Genomic DNA, 23,527 nt, shown 5'->3' on the forward strand with positions numbered 1-23,527 from the left:
CAGTTTCCACAGAGCATGAGTGGATAAGCCTTTCTCACCTGGGAATGCATTTATATCAATGACGGCATGCTGCCCAGTCTGATTGTTAATGATGATATCAATTCCAAAGAGGGAAACGCCCAGAGCTTGTCGCAGAGCCTTCGAGATTTCCCGGATGACGTCATCATTTGGCCGCTCAAATACTCCTTCGATTTTATCCAGCTATAGTGAGTGGGAAAAGGCACATTACTGAGGGACTCTGAAACAGGCTTTTTTTGAAAGATTGATTTTCAGAGGTTTCCAGGTGCATATCCAACAAATCTAATTGCAGAGAACCAGTGACCAGAAAGACACCAAAGAGAAACTGCTTTCATAACTCAGAATCCTTCCTACATTGGAAGTTCACTTCCTCTAAAGTACCTAGTTCTTCCTCTTCATTCTGGTGCAGTTCTTGAGCGATAGAGCAGTGTAGGAATAAATGAAGACTCAAAATATTTTAAGTACTAGATCTACACCTTAAAAACCAAATACATCTGGTGTGTTTAACCCCGTGCTGCAAATATTCTGCGTATCATTCCGTTATTTCAATGTAGAATAAGACCTATGTTAAAGTGCTGATAAAACAGACTCCTGCTATTAGTTTAATCTGAGACATACAATTCAACTCAGCTGATATCTTCAGGGCAAAGGCTAATTCAAAGAGCATATCTTTTATATGGGTTTCATGTATAAAATATTCCATAAAGATTTATTACAATGAGTAACTCAGGTTAATTCTGCCTGATAGATGTACCTTTCTTCACTTTTTAAACATGTTAAGCAGCCAAAGTACACTATTAGGTATACAGAAGCATGTATGTGTATGAGAGAGATGGCAGGTAAATCACAGAGCATATACTCTAAGTTTCAAAGTAAATTTAGCCATAAAGGGATTTATGACTAGCACAATTACAGTTTTAATATTTTGCATGCCTATCGGTGTTGTATACAAAATTTAATCATTGCCAACTATGGAACTATGCCCCAGTAGAGCTTGTGAAACAGAAAAGAATCTAGAGATTCAGATCCGGAAAGGACCCAGTTCTGTAAAGTGACTTTCTCAGCAGTTGAGTGCCCAAGAACTTGTTAGGATTCATACGTGCAAAGCCTATTGAAAAGACTGGCAATGCAACTGTGAAACTGTGCAGCGTGCTGGCACTGATGGACTCGGAAGACACCCAGAAATGGTCCTGTGGTCACAGCTTGGCCATGCTCCCACCACAGACAGCTAATGGCGCTTTGTGTCCCTGCCCAATGTAATTTCTCTGCTTGAATTTTCACCATTTGTCTTTCCTCACAGAACTGAGTCCTGGAAGGATGATTCATGCTTATTAAGCTCTTTGGACAGGAAAAGACCAGGTGTTTGCATTCAAAACTTCCTCATTCCCCTTGCCTAGATTAGCTTTAGGGAGTTTAGGTCTGGCAAGCAGCACAGCCCTCCTGCATCAGTGCTTCCTCACCGGAGCTCGGTAAGGAAAACCAGAGGGGGACACAGTCATGCTGGCTCGTGGTACCAAACAAACCTCAGCCTGTAACACAGAAGCAGACAACTTGTGAAGGAGAGTCACTAGCTGCTAATGCTTCGATAAGAAGACTAGGTAAGTTTTAGAGCCACTCTAGAGGAAAAAAGATCAAGTGTACTTACTGCTGTTAAGACAGATGAGGATTCCGGTTTTGAAACATTGTGGCTGTTGAAAAATATTGATTCTCTGTCTGGAATTAAAAGCAGGTTGTAAATAATACACCAAATTTTACTTTCCACAGGATTAGTGTAAGGAACAGTAGGTGTCACTGCAGACTCGGGAATCCAGTTTTGACCCCTACTGTGCAGTGCCCATCACCCACCCCACCCGCAGGGCCCCTCCTGCCTGCTGGCACTTAGCTGCCTGCTGGCACTTAGCTGCCTGCGCAGGCAGTGGTCACCCACGGGTTTTGGACCTTGGACCACAGATAAACAGAACTGCACGGGGTTAAGCAGGAACCGGTTTCCTTTCCTTCACCTGAGCAAATTCACTAAGTTAAGTAAGATAATTAAGTTCATTTCTACTAATTCGTTATACTCAAAGTGACAGTTCCAGTGGGAAAGTGTGATAGAAAGGAGAAGCTGCATTCACTGCAGGCAGTAGATTGATAACGCGTAGGGTACACTGAGATCCCTGTGAACCTGCAGAGGGCACGGCCACCATGGAGGAAAGCAGTAAATTTCACGGTCAGGACCTGCCTTCCTTTTGGAGGCACCACAGGAATGCAGGATGTATCCTGAGGTGACAGAAGCCACGAACATACTGGGAGAAACATACCAGCACCTCCCAACCCACTTGCTCTGTGCTGGAGGTTTTACTGCTGGGGAGAAATCCACCGCAGGTCTCCCCTTGGAATTGTCACCACAGCAGACTGATGGCATTGTACAGACAACCCACATGGGAATGCCCGAGTTAAAGTCTCAGCACCCAGGTGTCAGCAGCAATACAGTACTTCTGCCATGCTGGTCTCTCTGAGTGGATACTTAAGAGCAGCTGTAGGTCCACATTTGATAAAGATGGGGAAGCTGTGAAAAGCAAACCCAAATCTACTCTGCAGTCTGACAGCAGCATATAACATTCTTGCCTTTCCTCCCATTTAGAAAGGCCCCGTACTGTCAGCTCTTGAAGTATCTCACACCTGCCAAATCTGCTTAATTGTCAGATCTGCCTTGTCAGATGCCTGTAGCACAGCCCCCTTAAATTCTCCTGATGAGGATAAAAAAAGTCAGACACTTACCCTAATCTGCCCAAAACCCTCATTTTTATGTGGGCTTCTAGACAACTTTCAAGTCTTACATTAACAGATGAGACATTAGACAAGGAATTTTTAGAAAGATGCCTTAAAATGTTCCCTTCCAGAAAAAGTACAGACCAACTGTCACAATAGTTTACACAGATTCTGGCCTACTTCATTTGGTCAGGACATAGAGCAGACCTAAACATAAACACAGGTACACATGCCTACAGACAAAGACTTACCAGGATCCTACTGTACATATACTAACAAAACACATATCTGTGTGCAGATCGCAATGGTGAACACATGTGGACATACTAGTATCAGCAGAAAACTAATAAAAGTGACAAGAAACTGGCATTTGTTCATTTATCTCCTTTAGTTCAATACCTTCTCCTCTCCCATTCCTATCTCCTGCATTTGTCTAGTTGCAAGCAGATCATGCTCCCATTCATGCACTACTAATTCCTTCTCGCTTCTGCTGGACCACAGAATGCAGTTCTCCGGAAGGGAGCTTTTTCCCATAAAGGAAATTTAAGCGATCTTTAATGAAAACCCTTCAAGTGTTGCTTTCTAGTGACATTTAGGAGGATCACTGTCCTCACTGACAAGTCCATTCATCCTTCCTAGCACAGCTGGTATCTACAAACCAAATGATATGGTTTACAATAGTGGGCCTCACACGTATCGAGAGGCTCATTCAGGGTAGAGCACAAGTGATCTTTAATTTAAACACACATGCATAATCAAGGTAAAAATAGGGAGAGGAAGTTCTGAAATGATGGAATCCAGGAAATTCTCTTCAAAGCACATTTATAAACAAACTCTGGAACAAATGACACATAAACTTACTGTAAAACAACAATTTCTCTCCTTCTCCCCCTTTCCACATGACATAAACTACTATTTCTAACAGGTAAGACTCAGGTTACCATTGCATAAATATTTACTATACGAATGTCATTCCTATGTATTCCAGAGCAGATGAGTTCTCTCCCTCCCTTCCTATTGAAATAATACAGAAGAGGAAACATGGTATGCAAGGACCAGCTGCCTTCATGTCAGCAGCCTTTTCAAAGATACTTTTGAGCTGTTTGCTGCCAAGGCTCCAAGAACTGACATCTCCTTTTAAATGGGTACAGCATACCTGAGATTCCTGCAGAGAAGTTCTTTAAAGATGGTCTTTTCACCACTGTGTAGGATTCCCCAACCACGAAGACTTTATACAGCACGGCATTGTGATTGATGAAGCTCTGAATGACACAAGGGGGGTGAACAGCTTTCAGGCCCTCCTGGTTGAAGATGATTGCCATCTGGAAACAAGCATATGCAGTTGTGCACAAGTTTTTCAATAATTTCATGCTTACTCACTATATGACCAGCACTGAGGGGGAACATCTACAGGTGCATATATACTGACCATGCATCAATTCCTTCTCAGCAGCTAGTCCTATTTCATTGCATTTCATTTCACTGATACACAACTCTCCATAAGCTTTCATTTTCAATAAACATTTTCTTCTCAGCTCTTTGCAATTTCATTTGCTACTTCTAGTTGGGAAGCTACTGCAACTGCAGGTGCAACAAAAGGGTGAAACATCTGATCAACACAAACAACAAAGTTTGAATTGAATACAAGAGTGCATCATGAGAACAACAGAAGGAACAGCTCTGTGTACTAACTACAAGATCTTCCCCACAGCTCTATTTCCTGGGGTCTGGTTCAGTCCAGTTGCGATGGCCTAAGCACCACGGTTTCACCCACATCTTCAGAGAACATTTTTCAGACTCTAGTATTTCTTGCTGGAAACAAATGCTGGTCTAACAACATTCCTGGTTTGGTTTCACCCCATTACTCCAAATGGTTAGTCCTCTTGAAGGCACTGGAACAAATATGCCAAAAAGGAAGGCATTTATAGGGCCTGAATGATGAATAGCTGCCTCAAACAGCATAGAAGCAATGCTGGTAGGTGCACAGAAGTACTTTGACTAACCAGCATATCTCCAGCATATGTTCTTACACTGTTCTTTCCATCAATTCCTCCATTACCATGCTTAAAGGCATATATATAATTACCATAACCACAGTGCTCCATTTTGCAGGTTTGTTGTTGGAGTATGGATGCTGCCATGGCTCCAGTGCAGAACCAGCAGCAAGCACCATTCTGGCACAGGCAACGAAATTACTTTAAGAGATGCGCAGAGTATCATGATGAAACTCAGAAGCCCAGATATTTGCCAAAGCTCTTGTTTCTTTGGCATTTCTTTCCCTAGAAAGGGTTGAGCCCTGCAGGTACAGAGTAACGCATCATCATGGTCCTTCATGTCAGTGAGAGCCAGTGCCTGTATTCAGGGTGGAAGGAAAACCCTGATGAGATTTCACTCAGGAGACAGCAGTGAGCTCCCCTCTGCTTGGGAGTTTGGCTCCTTTCATTCTGGAGCAAAGTCCAGCCCAGGGTGTGCACATCACATCAAGAAAAAGCTGATGAGACCTCAGGGACAGTGGGCTCTTCAACAAGCACAGCAGCTGTGCCCATGAAGGGTAGATAGTCTTGGTCTCATTTTGAGAGGGGAGGTTGTACATATTCAAAGTTAAAAGTCTGACCACATTTTTGTTCTTGCTCCTCCTCGTCTGGTAGACCACATGAGATCACATTGTCTGCATGCATGTGTAATGACTCAGTAGACTAACATTTTCTGAGTTCAAGTCAATGCATGCATTCAATATGTACTTGCAGCTGATATTCTTACTCTGTCTCTATTATAGCAGATGCTATCTATCTGACAGTGCAGTGTAAACTTGTGAGTGGTAAGAACCTGTGCAAGAAACCTACTCTAACCAGCAGAACCATCTATCAAGATGATTCACAGCAACACTGTACCTCATTTGTCTCTCAGTTGTGGCAAGAAACACTGCTGTCTTCTTCCTTCTGTGTAGACTGTTGGCATTATAGTATCTACAACATCACACTGCCAAAACCTGTGCTGTTCCTACAGTGTTCTCTTCAAATATTAGTTTTGTATTTATCCTATTTATCCTATTTTGTAAGTATGGAAACCCAGAGAGTTTATCTTCTTGTCACAGAACTGACCTAGGCTACTGGAACCCATGTGAAAACTCTCTTCTGCAAAGCTCTGTGCCAATGGCCCCGTGGACTAGCACACAACCCACACAACTCCCATAGTGTTGTGTTATGCTGGTTCACTGTGATGTCTCACGGATTTTCGCATGCATGAATACAGCTCCAAGAATTTGCTTGCAGGGTGCACTTGCTCTTTGTCATCTAGCACAGACCTGCTGTGTCTGGCAGTAACATGGGAACAATATAATATCCAAATAGTATTCCTCATTACAAATGCAGAGCTCTTTTGAAGGCAAAACAAAACATTTGGCACCAACAATTTTTACTGACAATATCCTTAAGGAACTCAGTCTCAAAACCCACAGTGATTCTCTGCCTTTTCATTCCTGTCTGCTTAAGACTTAGAAATATGTCATCCTGGACACATTTCTTCAGGTTATGGGTCTCAGTGATATCTCGTGGCAGCTTTACCAAATGTCAGTTATGTTCTGATGGCAGTCAGGAAGGACAACCTTCAGGCATCATCTCTGTTCAACTCTAACAAATAGTGCTGATACACTGGGATTCAAGTCCTGAGCTGGCCAATGTGACTTCTAGTGTAGAGGCCATATAGAACTGTGGGACATCACAAGACAACTCACTAACAGCACCTTGGCTTAACTAACTTGTGTTTTCACTGCAAATTGTGCAGTCTGCCAGCTCTGGCTGGCACCAAACCCAAACTCCAGCCTGCACCTTCAGCTGTCCCTGTTAGCCAGTACTTGAATTTTCTGAATAGTCATCTTAGGAAAAAAAACAGGCTTCTAGTCAGGCTGTGCTCTAGTTCCAGTGTCAGCTCTGCAGTGGGAATATCTCTACAGAAGATGAAGTGATACACCAAAAGCCAGAGGAGTCAGTAATAAAACAGGCAACAAATTCTTCTAGGCAGCATAGGGTTCTAGGCCTATGCTCCATCTTTTAGACAGACTATACTGTAAGCAGAGTATTTATTCTACACTTCCCTTGCCATTATTTACCATAAAATAGCAATTACCATTACAGTTCCTCTCTGATGATAAACACACTTTTGGACTACTCTTGAAAACTCAGTAACTCCAAAAGTGACTACTACTACTAACTATGTAAAGTACCATGCAAGACTTCAGGATTTTTTCCAGGGGTCCTCCTAGGCTCCAGTCCTAAGTTCCTGTGATAAAGTGCAGCCTACAGCTGTACTGTAGTCTAATTTTTGCTCAGAAAATGGAATCCTGGCAGGAAGCTGAGGTAGGTCTGCACTGTATGAAAGGAGAGCAAAGAAAGATTCACCAGGGACATGAACTCTAAGCCTGACTGGACAAGCACTGAAAGATTCATGCATTTCAGGTTGCAGTGAAACTTTTGACAAAAATCATCAGGGAAGCTGAAGTCTTACATTCATTAACAATTCAGTCCCCAAGCATTCTTGGGAATGGTAGCAAAAATTTATAGCAGCAGCTTCAGCAAACTAACAGGACTGTCTGTCAGCTTGTGAAATGATCCAAGCTAAGGCCTGCATGAAAAATCTCACTGCATTTTTAAAAGGAAGTGCTGGTTACTCGAGATTTCAGACACAGCCATTCTGCTCATCTAAGATTTACATTTTACTTCATGGCCTTCAGCCCTGAAAGACACTGCAGCAACGTACTGCACGTTTCAGAAGCAGATGGAAAACCTGGACCAACAACCACGCGTTAACAAAGGAAGCCAGGCATTAGGAGGGCCAACAGCAAGGGCTGGATTCTCAAAACTGAGCTGTGGTAAGCAGGAAGGCAGGAAGCACAAACGGAAAAGAATTAAAACAGGACCCAACTCACCTAAATTTAGAGGAAGCTAGGCTCATTGGGAATGCGCTCCTTCCAGGAATACACAACCATTTTAACTGCAATTGCCTTACGGGAAGGAGTGAAGGCAGATAGTTCTACCAGCCGTGTTCTCCCCACTGTGCCAACTGTGCTATTACAACTCAACATGTTTGGAAACTGTCTGTGTTTTCTATTACCTTCCCCTCAATAAGAGGACCCAGATGCTTCATCTGCAGCACAAACCCACTTCTCACCTGTACCACATACATGTCGGAGGAAACACATGGTGGAGTGGAAACATCACTTAGTGTGACCTCCCACCAAAGGAGAGGCTGAAGAAGATTCTTTGCAGACAGAGCTGACTGGAGACTACAAACTGCTAGATAAGAAGGAACTAGATCACAGAAGCTAGAAACCGCTAAAAAGAACTTCCATGGTGTAATTAAACATGAGGGAGAGGTGGGGTAAGGGAAGTCATTTGGGCATAGCCCTCATTCTGCCTACCACAGGATCAGAAAGCAATCACCAAGCCTGGGGGACTGAAAGCAGGTGATAACACTGCAGAATTTTTTTAACTCACCTCATGAGAGTTGGTTCCATGGGCCACTCTGGTTTTACAAACTGGGTAAATAAAAAAAGAGAAAAAAAACACAATGCACCACTGAAACAGGACACACAAAGCCCTTAATAAATCTGTTCCTACCCACATGTGCAAACACTGGAGTTCACCAGATCAAAGTATTGACTTTATGAGATACCAGTGAATGTCTCTGCTTGAACAGTGTCCCCAGTCACTGCAAAGCTTGCTCCAAACCCTATTCTCCCAGCTCCTCCCTGTAACCAACGGGCAAGCACAGGTAATTACTGGGACTGGAGAGAGGTGCAAAGGATCACCTAAGAAATTAGTATCACTACTTGTATTGTCATCCTGATACTCAGAGGGCATCTTCAGAAGTATGTAATTTTGCCTGAGGCTGGAGCTACTTTACACCTACCACTGTCCTGAAAACAAAGGAACTGGGACACAGCAAAAAACTTATTTTCCTACCTCCCTCTTTTGGGGGAAGAGCAGGAAACAGAATGGATTGAACCAAACCAAGATACAACATAGTTTTTCCAGGCAGCCATAGAGGGGGGGCATCAAGGGAACAAACACCAACTGATTCTGCTCACTTTATACTGTAAGGAATCAAATAAAGGTATGAATTAAAGCCCCATAATAAAACTTGATACAAAGCACAAACAGTTCATAGCAGCTGTTTGAGGCTGTGGGCCCTTGGAGCCTGCTATGTAGATTAAGTTTTTACACTCTTTCCTCTACCTTCTTACATTTGTACCCTTGACCAGGAAAAAGGAGGGGTGGGTGAAAAAAGCAGTTAAGTCAGTAAGGCAGTGATTTTCTCAAAAAAAAAAAAAAAAAAGGAATGCAGCTGGCAAGATAAAATTCTTGCACAAATTCAGGGCAAGAGGCTAACTTTGTTAGAACTATTAGCATTTCCCAGGAACACATGTTTACAGTAGTGACATGTTTAAAGAAAGGAACATCAATAAAAGGCAAAGTAAAAGCTGATAGGGAGGGGTTTTGTTCCATATTCCAAGCAGACCTCTTCAGAGTGTTTGTTTCAGCAAGGTTTTAACGTCCCTGACATGTTGGCAATGAAACTCACACTCCTACAGTGTTGGCTATGCCTTGAGGGGTGTATGTGCAATATTCAGAACCTACTAAAAGCGACAAGGAAGAGTCTGTGTACATACTGAATGGGAATGCCAGTCCATTCTTCTCTATAAGCTGCAAGGTATCTTCTCCACAGGCACTTGTCAGCTCCATAAAGGGTGGTGAACAAATCCTCTCATCTGCAAGACAAAAAAGGAAGACTCAGTGGTGATGAGGGGTTTAGCTTCTCAGCTGCATCATTACCAGTTCTCTCCATACTAACTGCTTCTTGATAGTCAGCTTTACTTTAATAGTTGATATTAAAGCACCTGAAAGATTATCAGCCAGGCCTGAACTTGGGTTTCTGGAAACATTTCAGAAGATGAAAGGCCCAACTTTCAGATAATCTAAATGGAAATATAAAGCCCATATTTTCAGTTAGGCAGCAAAAACCATCAGCCGTTTAGGAATATGTAGCTGTAAAAGACTTAGCCAGTGAGGTGAAAAGCCATTGGGGTTATAGCTCTTAACATTATGCTTTCTGGTCTGCTCCAGACCGTTTCTGTGATGTGAACATCGTGCTTGTTCACATGGGGTTGAGGGACCCAGACCCCATCCCTCTTAGTGACTCAGTAGGTTGAACTGCTCTAGAATTCACATCCTGTTCACTGTAGGAGAACTTTGATTCCCCTAGGAATGCAGCAGAAGAGGGAGGAAGCACTGTAGGAATCAAAGTACTTGAGCATAAATCTACATCTCTCAAGAGGGCTGGGTTGCAATTTCAAGTGCAAAGAGAACCTTAGCTTCAGCCACAGCTCTGGGACAGGTCAGCAGGCCCAAAGACTTTCAGATGAAAGGTGTTCCCACACTGACTAAGTCAAAGCAAGAACATCCCCCAGTTAAGAGCAACAATCCAGCTCAATGAGCAGTCTTAAAAGTACTGCCTCCATGGAGTTTCAGCTGTGGCTGGGTTAACTTTAGAGATACAAATGAATTGTAACTCAAGTAAGCTGCGCAGTACTGAACCGCAGTTCAGAACTGGCCTGCCAAAACTCATTTCTAAGACTTATTTCAAGAGAAACAGCACAACACCTTCCTGCAAGAAGCAACAAGAGACCAGCACAAATGATTGGCACGACTGTACCCGCAAACTAAATCACAGGTTTATGTCAATCAGCAACTTGTCTTGAAAATAAGGAGAATGTGACTGTTATTACCAGCCACCCACATCTATGCCAGTGAACAGAGAACCCAAACGGGTGGAGGCTATGCTATTGAGATGGTGCAGAAACTGAAAAGTACATGCAAACTAAAACTCCAGCAAAACTAACTATGTATTGAGAGCACCATGCATCCAGAAACCACTTTATGAGCATTGTTTAGATTAGTATTTTTCACTTCATTCTAAGTGTATGTTTATGCATGTTTCCTCTTCGAAAACTAAATCACTGAAAATACGAGAGAGGCAAAACTCTATTTTGGTATACATATCTCAATACATGCTTCAAAACTCTGTGAGTTATCTCAGAACTCCAGCCACTGGCAATACTGTTGCTACAAGAAGTTTTATGTGAGAAGACTGTTTTCATACATCCTAAAAGGAACAGAAAAGATAGATGCTTTGAGGTCAACCTCTACAAAGCTAAACAAAATTGCTGAGGTGAGTAGCTGAATTGCTGAGGTGATTAGCTCGAGAGAGGATGCCTTCAACACCAGAGTGGGGGGAGGTCAGCATCCAGGAGCCTCAACTCAGAGCGGCAAGAGCCACCGAGGGAGCCTCAAGTCCTCGACAGGACCTGCCCGGGAGCCGGCAGCTCAGCTGAAGCGAGCAGCTGACTCACAGGGGATGGAGCCTGAAGCAGCGGCACCAGCCATGAGTGGATAAAAACCTGCCCCAGGGAGCTCGTCGTATGACCAGGGTCCGGTCCGACAGCTCTGCTCTGGCTGCCCCGGCAGTGGCCAGCGTAGGCACCCAGACAGAGCCGATGAGAGGGGAGGCTGCAGTACAGAGCTCGGGGTGTAGCGAGTGCCTGCACTGGTCTGGTGAGAGGAGGATGCACAATGGGCAGGGCTGCACTCGGTGCTCCCTGGTGGAGGTCCTCCTGCAGCAGGTGGCTGAGCTGCGGGATGCTGTTAATAGGCTGCGAGATGTCAGGGAAGCTGAGAGTAAGCAGGAGTGCTTGCTCCCGGCCCAAACTGTGCAGGGGCCTCGAGCTTCACCTCTAGCTCATGAAGAAGGAGGCCGTTAACCTGGGAACCTGGGAATTAGTGACAAAAAAAAAAAAAACAACAAAAAAAAGAAGGAAAAGGACAACCAAAAGCGAGGGGCTTCCCCCTAAATCCCCTGTCTCCACGCAGAACAGCTTTGCTGTCCTGCAGGGGGCTAATGAGGAAGCGCACTCGAGACAGAAACAGCCGGCTGATGCCCTGGTAAAGAAGATCTCTACTGGTGCTGCTAGGAAAAAGCGGCGGGTCGTAGTAGTAGGGGACTCTACACTGAAAGGGGCAGAAGCACTCGTCTGCCGGCCAGACCCCGCCTCAAGGGAGGTGTGTTGCCTCCCGGGGGCACGGATCAGGGATGTGGCAGAGAGGCTGCCTGCTCTAGTAAGTCCCACGGATTATTACCCACTCCTGGTGATACATGTGGGTGCTAGGGACATAGATAGTAGTAGCCTGGGGAACATAAAGGAGGACTACAGAGCCCTGGGGGAGGTGGTTAGGGGCTCTGGAGCTCAGGTGGTCTTTTCATCAATTCTCCAGGGTACAGGGGAGGACCTAAAGAAAGCTAGGAGGATTAGCCAGGTTAATAAATGGTTAAAAGGGTGGTGTCATAGTCAGGGATTTGGGTGTCTTGAACATGGGACCCAAGTTTGTAGGCCAGGTCTAGTGGGGGCTGGTGGAGCTGCTGCTAAAGGGAAAGAGCAGTTTTGGTAGGAGGCTTTCCAGACTGGTCAAGATGTGTTGGGGGAGGGGGGCATCATTCCATTCCAACACACCCAGCCAGTTGCCAGCACCTATAATAAATGCCTGGAGCAATGTAGAGATATCCCAGCTGCTCCAGCCAATGAACCGGATTCAGGTGGAGCTCAGCTCAGATGCCTCTATACAAATGCCCATAGCATGGGGAACAAACAAAAGGAATTAGAGATGTGTGCACGTCTATGGGGGTATGATATAATAGGCATCACAGAACCATGGTGTGATGGCTCCTATGACTGGAGTGTTGGAATGGAAGGTTACAAGCTCTTTAGAAAAGACAGGTCTGGCAGGTGGGGAGGGGGAGTTGCCCTTTATGTTAGGGATAGGCTGGAGAGTATGGAACTCTGTCTGGGGACAGGTGAGCAGTCCACAGAGAGTTTGTGGGTCAGGGTTAAAGGGAAAACAGTGATGGGAGACATTACTGTGGGGATCTGTTACAGACCGCCTGATCAAGGAGAACCGGCGGATGAAGCACTCTATAGACAGATAGGAAAAGCCTCACGCTCGCAGGCCCTTGTTCTCATGGGTGACTTCAACCACCCTGACATCTGTTAGAAGGACGGTACGGCCCGGCACAAGCAATCCAGGAGGTTCCTCAATTGTGTAGAAGACAACTTCCTTCTGCAAGTAACAGAAGAGCTGGCAAGGAGAGGTGCCATGCTTGACCTTGTGCTCACCAACAGGGAAGGGCTCATTGGAAATGTGATGTTCCAGGGCAGCCTTGGATGCAGCGATCATGAGATGCTCGAATTCGAGATCCTCAGGACAGTGAGAAGAGCGTGCAGCAAGCTCACTGCCCTGGACTTCAAGAGAGCAGACTTTGGCCTCTTCAGGAATCTGCTTAGTAAGGTTCCATGGGATACAGCCCTAGAGGGCAGAGGGGCCCAAGACTGTTGGTTGATATTCAAGGATCACCTGCTGCAAGCTCAGGAGTGTTGCATCCCAACCAGAAGGAAGTGCAGCAGGAGGGCCAGGAGACCTCCTTGGATGGATAAGGAGCTCCTGAGGAAAATTCAATTGAAAAAAGAGGCTTATAATAAGTGGAAGCAAGGACAGGTGGCATGGGAAGAGTACAGGGATGTTGTCCGGGAAGCTAGGGACCAGGTTAGGAAAGCTAAGGCCCAGTTAGAATTAAACTTAGCTAGAGGTATTAAAGATAACAGGAAGGGATTCTACAAGTACATAGGAAATAAAAAACAGACTAGGGAGAATGTAGGCCCCCTCAGGAAGCTCTCAGGAGAACTGGCTACACAGGATTTGGAGAAGGCTGAGGTTCTCAATGACTTCTTTGCTTCGGTCTTCACTGCCAAATGCTCTGACCAAACCACCCAAGTCTTGGAAGGCAGACACAGGGACTGTGAGAATGAAGACCTTGCACCCACTGTAGGGGAGGAGCTGGTTTGAGACCATCTTAATAATCTGAATGTGCACAAGTCCATGGGACCTGATGAGATCCATCCGCGGGTCCTGAAGGAGCTGGCAAATGAAGTTGCGAAGCCGCTGGCCATCATATTTGAGAAATCGTGGCAGTCAGGTGAAGTTCCCGATGACTGGAAAAAGGGAAATATAACCCCCATTTTCAAGAATGGGAAAATGGATGACCCGGGGAATTACAGACCAGTCAGTCTCACCTCTGTGCCTGGCAAAATCTTGGAGCAGATTCTCCTGGAAGGCATGCTAAGGCACATGAAAAACAACAAGGTGGTTTGTGACAGCCAGCATGGCTTCACTGAGGGGAAATCCTGCCTGACAAATTTGGTGGCCTTCTATGATGGGGTTACAGAACTGATGGACAGGGGTAGAGCAGTTGATGTCATCTACCTGGACTTGTGCAAAGTGTTTGACATTGTCCCACACAACATCCTTGTCTCTAAATTGGAGAGACATCAATTTGATGGATGGACCACTCGGTGGATAAAGAACTGGCTGGATGGCCACACACAAAGAGTTGTGGTCAATGGCTCAATGTCCGGCTGGAGACCAGTAACGAGTGGTGTCCCTCAGGGATCGGTGTTGGGACCAGTCTTGTTTAACATCTTCGTCGCTGACATGGACAGTGGGATTGAGTGCACCCTCAGCAAGTTTGCCGATGACACCAAGCTGTGTGGTTCGGTTGATACCCTGGAGGGAAGGAATGTCATCCAGAGGGACCTTGACACACTTGTGAGGTGGGCTGATGCCAACCTCATGAGGTTTAACCATGACAAGTGCAAGGTCCTACACCTGGGTCGGAGCAATCCCGGGCACGGCTACAGGTTGGGCAGAGAAGAGATTCAGAGCAGCCCTGTGGAGAAGGACTTGGGGGTGCTGCTTGATGAGAAAATGAACATGAGCCGGCAGTGTGCACTTGCAGCCCAGAAAGCCAACCGTATCCTGGGCTGCATCAAAAGGAGCGTGACCAGCAGGTTGAAGGAGGTGATCCTGCCCCTCTACTCTGCTCTTGTGAGACCTCACCTGGAGTATCGTGTGCAGTTCTGGTGTCCTCAGCATAAAAAGGACATGGAACTGTTGGAACCAGTCCAGAGAAGGGCCACAAGGATGATCAGGGGACTGGAGCACCTCCCATATGAAGACAGGCTGAGGAAGTTGGAGCTGTTCAGCCTGGAGAAGAGAAGGCTGCGTGGAGACCTCATAGCAGCCTTCCAGTATCTGAAGGGGGCCTATAGGGATGCTGGAGAGGGACTCTTCATTAGGGACTGTAGTGACAGGACAAGGGGTAATGGGTTAAAACTTAAACAGGGGAAATTTAGGTTGGATATAAGAAGGAAATTCTTTCCTGTTAGGGTGGTGAGGCACTGGAATAGGTTGCCCAGGGAGGCTGTGAATGCTCCATCCCTGGCAGTGTTCAAGGCCAGGTTGGACGAGGCCTTGGGTGATACGATTTAGCGTAAGGTGTCCCTGCCCACGGCAGGGGGGTTGGAACTAGATGATCTTAAGGTCCTTTCCAACCCTAACGATTCTATGATTCTATGATTCTAAAACATCCCAGACTTCAAAGCTTTCAGTTCACTTCTATGAAAACAGAAAGTGGCATCCAAAAGTGACAGGTACTGTTAATATTTACAAGCCTTTGCCAGAGTGAAAGTTCCTTACTTGGATGAATTTAAGGAATCAGATTTAGTTTACAGATACTTGGGAACAACTTTGGCTTGGCAGCTCTACCACCCATATGCTTAAGGCTCACAAATAATTTTGCCTTCAGGGTGCAGATGCAGAGGGATGTATGGTTCCTTCTCACTTTCCTCCGTTTCTCTGCCATGACAGGGAGGATTCAGCATTCCTGCTGATTACATGACACTTGCATGGGGAGATGAAGGAAGGGGCAAATAGTAATTTGTTTGACTTTACACTTAGAAAAAGCCACCTGGATCAACAAAAATTAGCAGAGAAGACTCTTAGCATCTCAAAGTGCTCCCGCTGACTTTGCACAGCACTGGCACTTTCTCCACCAAGACAGCAGTTCCCGCCTACTGAAGCCTCTGAACAAGACCACTAATTCCCAGCCAGACCCAAGGATAAATAACCCCTGGCTCAACACAAGATTTCACTGTGGCGTACAGCTAGAACGCCGCTGCTCTTAGTTTTACATACTGCAATTCTGAAGGTAGCTGTAGGTTAAAAAAAAAGTCCTTCAGCTGCCAGTGATGACCCCCTCCTCCATGTGATGACACATGCCAAAGCTTCCTCTCATCACCAAGCTCCTGTTCTCAGAGTGACAGAAGTCTCAGCATACATCCTCTGCACTGATGTCCAGGACAGACCTAATTCAATGGCTGAGTGTCAATCTCAATACTGTTTTACATCAGCATGGAACTACACAATACCATGCCAGGTCCAGAACTGCCCACTGAACAGCAACAACTCTTCAGATCAGGAGAGGGTTCAGCTCTCACTTCAGGCAAGTACCAGAAGTATCCGTAGCATTTTTTGTTGTTAGAAACAACAGATCATAATTAAATTTCAAAGTCAATATGCTGTCACTATGTTCCTCCTCCATCCTTGTCCTCATTTTTATTGTAAACCTTGGCAGTGTATGCTTTCTATATTTTCCTCCCTTTTCTTCAAGATTAACTGACCTCATAGGGACATACCCCTCCCCTCATTTTTACTTTCTGCATTTTTTTCCTCACACCCATCCCCATTTCTTCTTTATACTGTCTTTTTTTCAGCTGTTATTTCTGTTCTTCCACTGTTACCTACACTTTATCCCTCCATCAACTTTGAATGGAGATCCCAGCTGGGATCGTATTCATTGCTAAAGCAGGGGAGTATTTGCAATGGGACCTCTGGCACATCCTACTCTGGGTGAGCTTTGTCAAAGGACTGCTCCATTCTTATAGAGCAACAACATTATTATGAAGATGGAAAACATGACTAATGAAGGCCAGCTTACAGAATAACACAGCTAACCAACACAAGAGAGGTGAGAGAGTACTCAAACCTGGGTGTTGATGCCAAGGAGGGGATTATTCCAGATGAAGTTCAGCAATAGTGACAGGAGTAATGGGATGTAGCAGCCTTCCAGTATCTGAAGGGGGCCTATAAGGATGCTGGAGAGGGACTCTTCATCAGGGACTGTAGCTATAGGACAAGGGGTAATGGGTTAAAACTTAAACAGGGGAAGTTCAGGTTAGATATAGGGAAGAAGGTCTACACTGTGAGGGTGGTGAGGCACTGCAGCAGGTTGCCCAAAGAAGTTGTGAATGCTTCAACCCTGGCAGTGTCCAAGGCCAGGCTGGACAGAGCCTTGAGCAACATAGGTGAGGTGTTCCTGCCCATGGTAGGGGAGTTGGAACTAGATGATCTTAAGGTCCTCTCCAGCCCTAACCATTCTATAATTCTATGTGCAGATGGGGAAGACGCAGACTAAACACTGGCTGGGGAAAAAATATTTTTGGCAGTGAGAATGCATGGAAATCTTTATGATTGGGACTTGCTTTGGTAAAATATGAGCAGTGCTCCTCTGCTCCTGCACCACCGGTGGCCTGCAGACAAACTGCCAAACAGTTATAGGATACCCAAACCCCCAAAAGGAAGAAGATATGCGAAACCTAACACTGAACACACACTCCCATTCAGCAGGTAGGCAAATAGAGAAAAATCAGAGTAATACATGACTGTTCCAAGCTGAACCAAACCTTACATGTTTGTAAATGGAATCCACTATGACAGGGCTCTACAATATAGTCCCTGGGTGGTTTTTGAAGAGCGTAGATGGCTCTTGCACTATAGAAGTTTGAGAAGTACTGATACAGAGGACAGCTGTAGATCACTGTGGGGGAAAAAAAAGGCCATAAGAACAGAAGAACCGTAAAATAGTTTTCTATTCAGATTACTTTGGTCCTTATTAATTTGGAGAGGTAAGGCAGCAAATATCAAATTGCAGATCCAATACGCTGCATTCATAGATCAAAGAAGTGCATTTCCTTGTTTTTAAAAAAGGAGTTTAAAAAGAGAGTCCTGGTCATCTAAAAGGATAGCACAAAACCTCTGGCTAGGGAAAAACCCCCACAAACATGAGGAGGTCACTGCCTACTAAACTTCAGATTTACAGCCTCAAAATGTCTTCCTTCCTTGTAATTCATCGTCCTTCACTACCTAATCTAGGGATTAGCAAGCAGAGCAAACAGGCTGCTCCCAGCACCATAAGTCTCTTGCAATGAGACCATGACCCCATCACCAAATGCATCCCGAGTTCCCATTTGCAAAGTGGGCAGAAGGCTTTGCCTGTCCTTGGTGAGAGAGGGCTTTATGGAATTGGATTAAGGAGTTCCAGGAAAAAGACCTTGATACTTTGGGATCATTACAACAGCTGAAAAAACTACCAGTTCGAAACTTCAATCTACGCATCGGCAACTAAAACCCTGAGAGTGTTACTGGAAAAAAAAAAACTAAAGGTGTTTACTAAAGAATATCCTATCTTCTGACCAGGCTCAGTTCTGTCTCCTTAGCAGCATCTTCTCTGTTTACACACAGAAGCTAACAGGAGCACCAAATGAGGGGCATGCTGAGGAGAAGGAAAAGGTAAAAGAACGTGGTACAGTGAACTTCTGAAACAGGTGGAGGGAGGATGCCATTTGTCAAAGGAGCACTAAAGGAGGCCAGGTGTCCAACAGACTTGGCTCAAAGCACATGAGTATACGATCCCCTAATTCTGCTTACCAATTATAAAGGGAGCACAGCTTGTGCCTGAGTTGCTCTCTGGCTTGAAAGGCTGCCAGGATTATTTCTGAAGAAAAGGGAGAGTAATTTAATGAAAATAAAGAAGGCAAACATGCCAAACTTCAGAACTTCATCCAACCTCCATACCACACAATACTCTATGCAGAGAAAGGGCAAAACTGCTTTTCAGAAGTGCTGTTCTCTGCTGTGAAACACCCTTAAGGAGAAAAACATCCATGTCAAAATCAGGACTGGCTCAGGTCAGTCATCACCCAACACTCAGAGCAAATGTTAAGCCTTAAACTATCTGAAAGATTTACAGCAGATGGTATCAAACTCTAAACTTCCTACTTTGTTAAGAAAAGCTACTCTCTAATAGAATAGTTGGCTCTGTGATTTGAAAATGCTTAAGCCTCTTTAAAAATAAATGTATTTTCAGTAAACTGCTTCAATGTACTTTCCACCAGCTTGCACTGCTGCACTCTGCTCCTGGGGGGATAGAGAGGATGCACAGCCAGGGCAACGTCTTTTTTCTCTTAATAAGGGGAGGAAATCTGAACTTCCAGCTCACCCCTGCCTCCTAAGTCCATTTTTAACCAAAAAATCGACCAACCACACAGAGAAGCTGGCAGGTTCTTTTTTTAGCATACAGCTGGACCTTATCTTGAAGGTATCTTAATTCAAACCACTACATGACTTGGGTTTTTTGCCCTTCAGAATCCCTTTAACCACTGTAAACTTTTCACAGCTCTGGACTGTCACTTCTGCTAAGGTCAAAAGCTGGTACATCAAGCAGTCAGCCAAGCTAGGCCAACCCACAACTTCAGAGCAGTCCAGTCTTGATCACCTGGAATGAACATCTTCCTCAAGTAGGCAATTTTTCAGTTGAAGCTTTTTAAACACCACATATTCACAAACCCCACAACTTTATAGCACGATCAAGAGGGTTTATTTCAGCACTTCTGGGCTCTATTAAAAATGTTCTCAAGTTGTTTGTCCTTCCCCATAGTACATGAGGAACACTGGGCAGAACAGATTTCAAACATATGTCAATCTGTACCTATCACTGAAAAATCAACCCATATCTGAATATCCATGTGTTTGCATCTTACTCTTATGTCTGTGGGGGAAAATTTCAGTTCTCATAATGAAGCAGCTCTATTTGGGGAACATTTGGCAGCACATTCCAAAGACACAAGAGGGCAGAGCAGACTCAGCTTTGAGGGCACGATTTTAACCTTACCCCAGCTTGACATACAAGGAATTGTGCACTGAATAACTATGTTAAATGAAACATCTGCAGAGCAACAGCCTTCGTTTCTAATAAAGTAGTGATTTTGAAGCATCTGGACAGTGAGTGAGGAAATCTCACAAACTGACCAAAAAAAAAAAAAGAAAAAAATTCCCAATAACTTGCTATTTATTTCCATGCAATTTAGGAATGCTAATTATGGGTCTTGAACACGATGAATTCAGCTTAGATTGAAGAGAAATTATAAAAAATACAGAAGAAATAAAGGCGAAAGTCCAAGCAAAACCAAACTGATTGAGTTCCCCCCCCGTCCCAGCTGAACTCTTCTTCAGAGACAACCATTTCACAAAGCTATCAACTGTACAGGATCCTCCCCTACCTTCTAGATCCAGACTTTCATCTTACACCCACTTTCCCCAGCAGAATACTCCACTCGGATTCGAAAGAAAGGAATTCACCTCCTCTTTTGGGTGCTCAGGCTGAAAGAGGCAGGTTTTGCTAACAAGCATTCAGCTTACTTGTGGTGATGAAGCCTCAGGAGTACCTGGCAGTAGAAGAGTACAGCTACTGACATACCTTCAGTTAAGATGGACCTGTAGTGAAACACATTCACTGACACAACCTGATAAAGCAAGCTCCTGGCAATGTAACAGATTTAGAGATGAAAGATTATCTCACTCAGGAGACAGGATACAGTCTGGGAGATGTGTGTTCACCATCAAATAGCCTTGGTTTTCAGTAGGTAAGTGCAGCTACCCACCAACTTGAAAATGCAAGGACAGGAAGCTTTACAGTCGAATTTAAAAAATCCAAGCACAACTCCAATTACTAAAACACGTCTTTAGGTGTTTGAAAAATACAGCATTTTGTCAATGTTTATATACTTACGGTACACAAACACTAAAGCTTGTTTCCTGTAGTTTGACAGGATTACCCAAGAGACTGGACTATCTACCAACTTTAATTCACCCCCCTCCACTGTTTTTCATGCTTCTCAGTAGTACCCCATGCAAAGGCTCTTAAGGAGGCACTCTGGCACACCTGACCACACAAAAAGGAACCAAATGGAGCATTTCCCAGGAGAACCTCCTGTTGCTTTTCAGAGCCTGCACAAAGAAGAATGTTAGGCGAAACTCTGATAAGTAATGACAAAAGGTGGAGAAAACCTGCTAGAACAGCTTTTGCTGAAACTGAAGCTGTATCAAAACTTGGAGAATCATTTTACAGTCAGCAATGTTTCCAATGTTACAGGATGAATGAAAGCAATTTTCCTCATCAAGGAAAAAAATTAAAGGGATTGTCTGGCAAGCTCAAAGATGACTTTATCTGCATTTTTACCTCAGTAATGTTCTACTCAGAACCCTGGCATTGAAAGTACTGGTATCTGTGACATCCCAAAAGCATTTGCAGAAGAGAGACAATGCAGAATCTGCTCTGCTTGTATGCTTTAAATTAAAATGCAAGTGTCAGTTTGAATACATGAACCCCAATTAAAGCCAACTCAACTATCTCTAAACAGTAATTTTTACCACTGTTTCATATGCTTACCCATATATGTTAAATAGAGGAACGACAGCATTTCTATTCTCAAGCAACAGAAGTTTTTGATTTTAGTACTCTTACCAACATGGACTACCATAGTACACAGAATGATAAATGAGCCTCAAAGCCAAGAACCAGTATCCAAATGTGACTCCTTCCTGTGAAATACAAAAGGTTTCTAATGGTCCTAAGGCAGCTGATTTCATGCTTCCTCCCTGAAATACTGAGAAGAAACTCCTTAGACTTGCACAAAACAATTTCTAAGCTAAATTCCCATTTGCAAACTAAACATCTCCAGGACAGGATCTGCTGAGATACTGGTTTACATCCCCCAGCCTAGATGGTGGATGAGACCAATGGATAGTTGTGTGCACTTCCCTGCATAAACACACTCTGTTTGAAAATGGCCAGGCAGCACCAGGGCTGTCATGTGCTTGAACAATTAACATAGCACCAAGGTTTCTCGTATAACCAACTGATGCACAGGATAAATTCACAGCAGAGAAAGCACCAGTGTGCTCTGTGCATCAAGATGCTAACCATATTCAGGAATCTAAGGTGAGCCTTGATGGTCCAATGCTGAACTCCCTACTGATTTTATATGCATGTATGCATGTAACTCTACTTACATAAGTTCATTACTTTCTTTCGGTTAAGAATCAGTCTCTATGTTTCTTATACAGAGCACACTGTCTAACAAAGAAGAAAACCAGCAGTGAGTATATTCATGGTAGGGGGCATGGTGAAGACACGTCACAGGTAGTTTTTTCTCATCTACGACAGAGTTCATCTGCAGACATCAGAGTACCCAGAAGAGTTGAGTCCACTGAAGCTCTTTATAGCCCTAATCTAAGAGGGTTGATGGCCCTTAACCAGATCAGTTTAATGAGCTTTTGGAAGCTAAATCCTGGGAGAGACTACACAATGCATGCCCCATGCTTTCAGTAAATACCACTTCCAATCTATACATGCTGAGTCAGAGGCAAAGCAGAAGTCCACATGGAGTGTGAAATAGTAACAAAACTCTTTCCTAGGTAAAGAGAAATCTCAGGGACACACACTTGAAGATCAAGACTCTGTAGTACAGCAAGACTCTTGCAGCAGCTGTGCCCCAGCTCAAGCTGGGAAGGAGCAGGAGCTGAAAGACCATGCTACCTGCTTTTATTACCAGCTCACATGCATGTGAACACAAAGCAAAGTGGAAGTGATTATATGCAGATCTATAAAACACAGCAAGACCTTGAGGTAACACCGAGTAATAGGAGAGGCATACCGCTGATGCAGGGCTGACAGCAAGCACTGTGGCAGAGCACCTCCAGCCAGGTATCTTGTGAGTCCACCTCTGTGATGTGAGGTCAAAAGGATTTTCCAGAGACTTGGTAAACACTGATTTCATTTGAGCTTCATTATGTAAAGCAGCTTCCCAGAGCACAGCTATACAATGGCAATGCATTTCTAACTGTGTCATGGATGAAACAGAAGAATGTAGTATTTCAATAACAGTGGAAAGAACTGTTTAGTCTGAAACAAATAGATGTTTAAACAAGAACAGAGAAACCAAAGCAGAGACTTGAATATCAGCTTAACAACATATGCAAATGACAGTCGGTCCCAAGTTTACATATAACATGGGAAACAAGAAGGTAATGCCCTGCCCTAACAATGTCTTTGCACAGATTAGCAAACTTCTTCAACATATGGAGGGCTTTTACCTTCCACACTCATGGTTCAGAGCTTGCACTTTGTGGTGTGGAAGAAACAACACTAAATGAACAGGACTTGTAGGCAATCCTGAAACACTTAGGAAAACGTAAACTGTGAAACACTGGTTCTGGCCTTCCAGGATTCTGCTCTGCCTTTGTCTGTGATGGCTTAAATGCTATTGCTGCCCACTACAGGGACTGGTGCGATTTGATGATTTCTCCGAGGTGGGGTTGATCGGGCTCACCCCAAGTCAAGGAGAAGAAATAACTTCTGAGACAAAAAAGCCAGGTGTATTTCAAACAGCTACACGGGAAAGCTTTGTCGGTGTATGCTTTTCTGTTATAATTCTGTTGGTATAACTATAACAAAGGAATGCACACATACCACTTTGTTTACATTGGATTAGTTTCAACCGTTACAAAGTTTTCAGACAGCCCTGTACATTTCTTTTCCTAAACAACTCTGCAAAACACTCTGGGTAGATATTGCAGGGAACAGCATTCCCACACCAGATCCCAGATGATCAAAACACTGTGCAACACCTACTGGGAGG

The 23,527-nt window shown here is 44.3% G+C and overlaps 1 protein-coding gene across 4 annotated transcripts in view; it reads right to left on the reverse strand.

Moving 5' to 3' along the window:
- Positions 1-23,527, reverse strand: part of ITPK1 (inositol-tetrakisphosphate 1-kinase) — a 142,702-nt gene that overhangs the window by 5,281 nt on the left and 113,894 nt on the right. For 3 of the 4 annotated variants that reach the window (XM_061463868.1, XM_061463869.1, XM_061463871.1), the window contains 6 exons: positions 9,437-9,535; positions 8,262-8,302; positions 3,926-4,091; positions 1,664-1,731; positions 1,479-1,547; positions 39-201 (listed from right to left, as the gene is read on the reverse strand). In XM_061463868.1, the coding sequence (XP_061319852.1) occupies positions 39-201; positions 1,479-1,547; positions 1,664-1,731; positions 3,926-4,091; positions 8,262-8,302; positions 9,437-9,535 (606 nt within the window). The remainder of the gene's footprint in view (positions 1-38; positions 202-1,478; positions 1,548-1,663; positions 1,732-3,925; positions 4,092-8,261; positions 8,303-9,436; positions 9,536-23,527) is intronic. The other variant, XM_061463870.1, reaches the window with a different exon arrangement.

Source organism: Pezoporus flaviventris, unplaced genomic scaffold (genome assembly GCF_033815535.1).
Source record: "Pezoporus flaviventris isolate CSIRO_AGI_PZ_B2104156 unplaced genomic scaffold, CSIRO_AGI_Pfla_v1 ptg000036l, whole genome shotgun sequence".
NCBI classification, from domain to species: domain Eukaryota; kingdom Metazoa; phylum Chordata; class Aves; order Psittaciformes; family Psittacidae; genus Pezoporus; species Pezoporus flaviventris.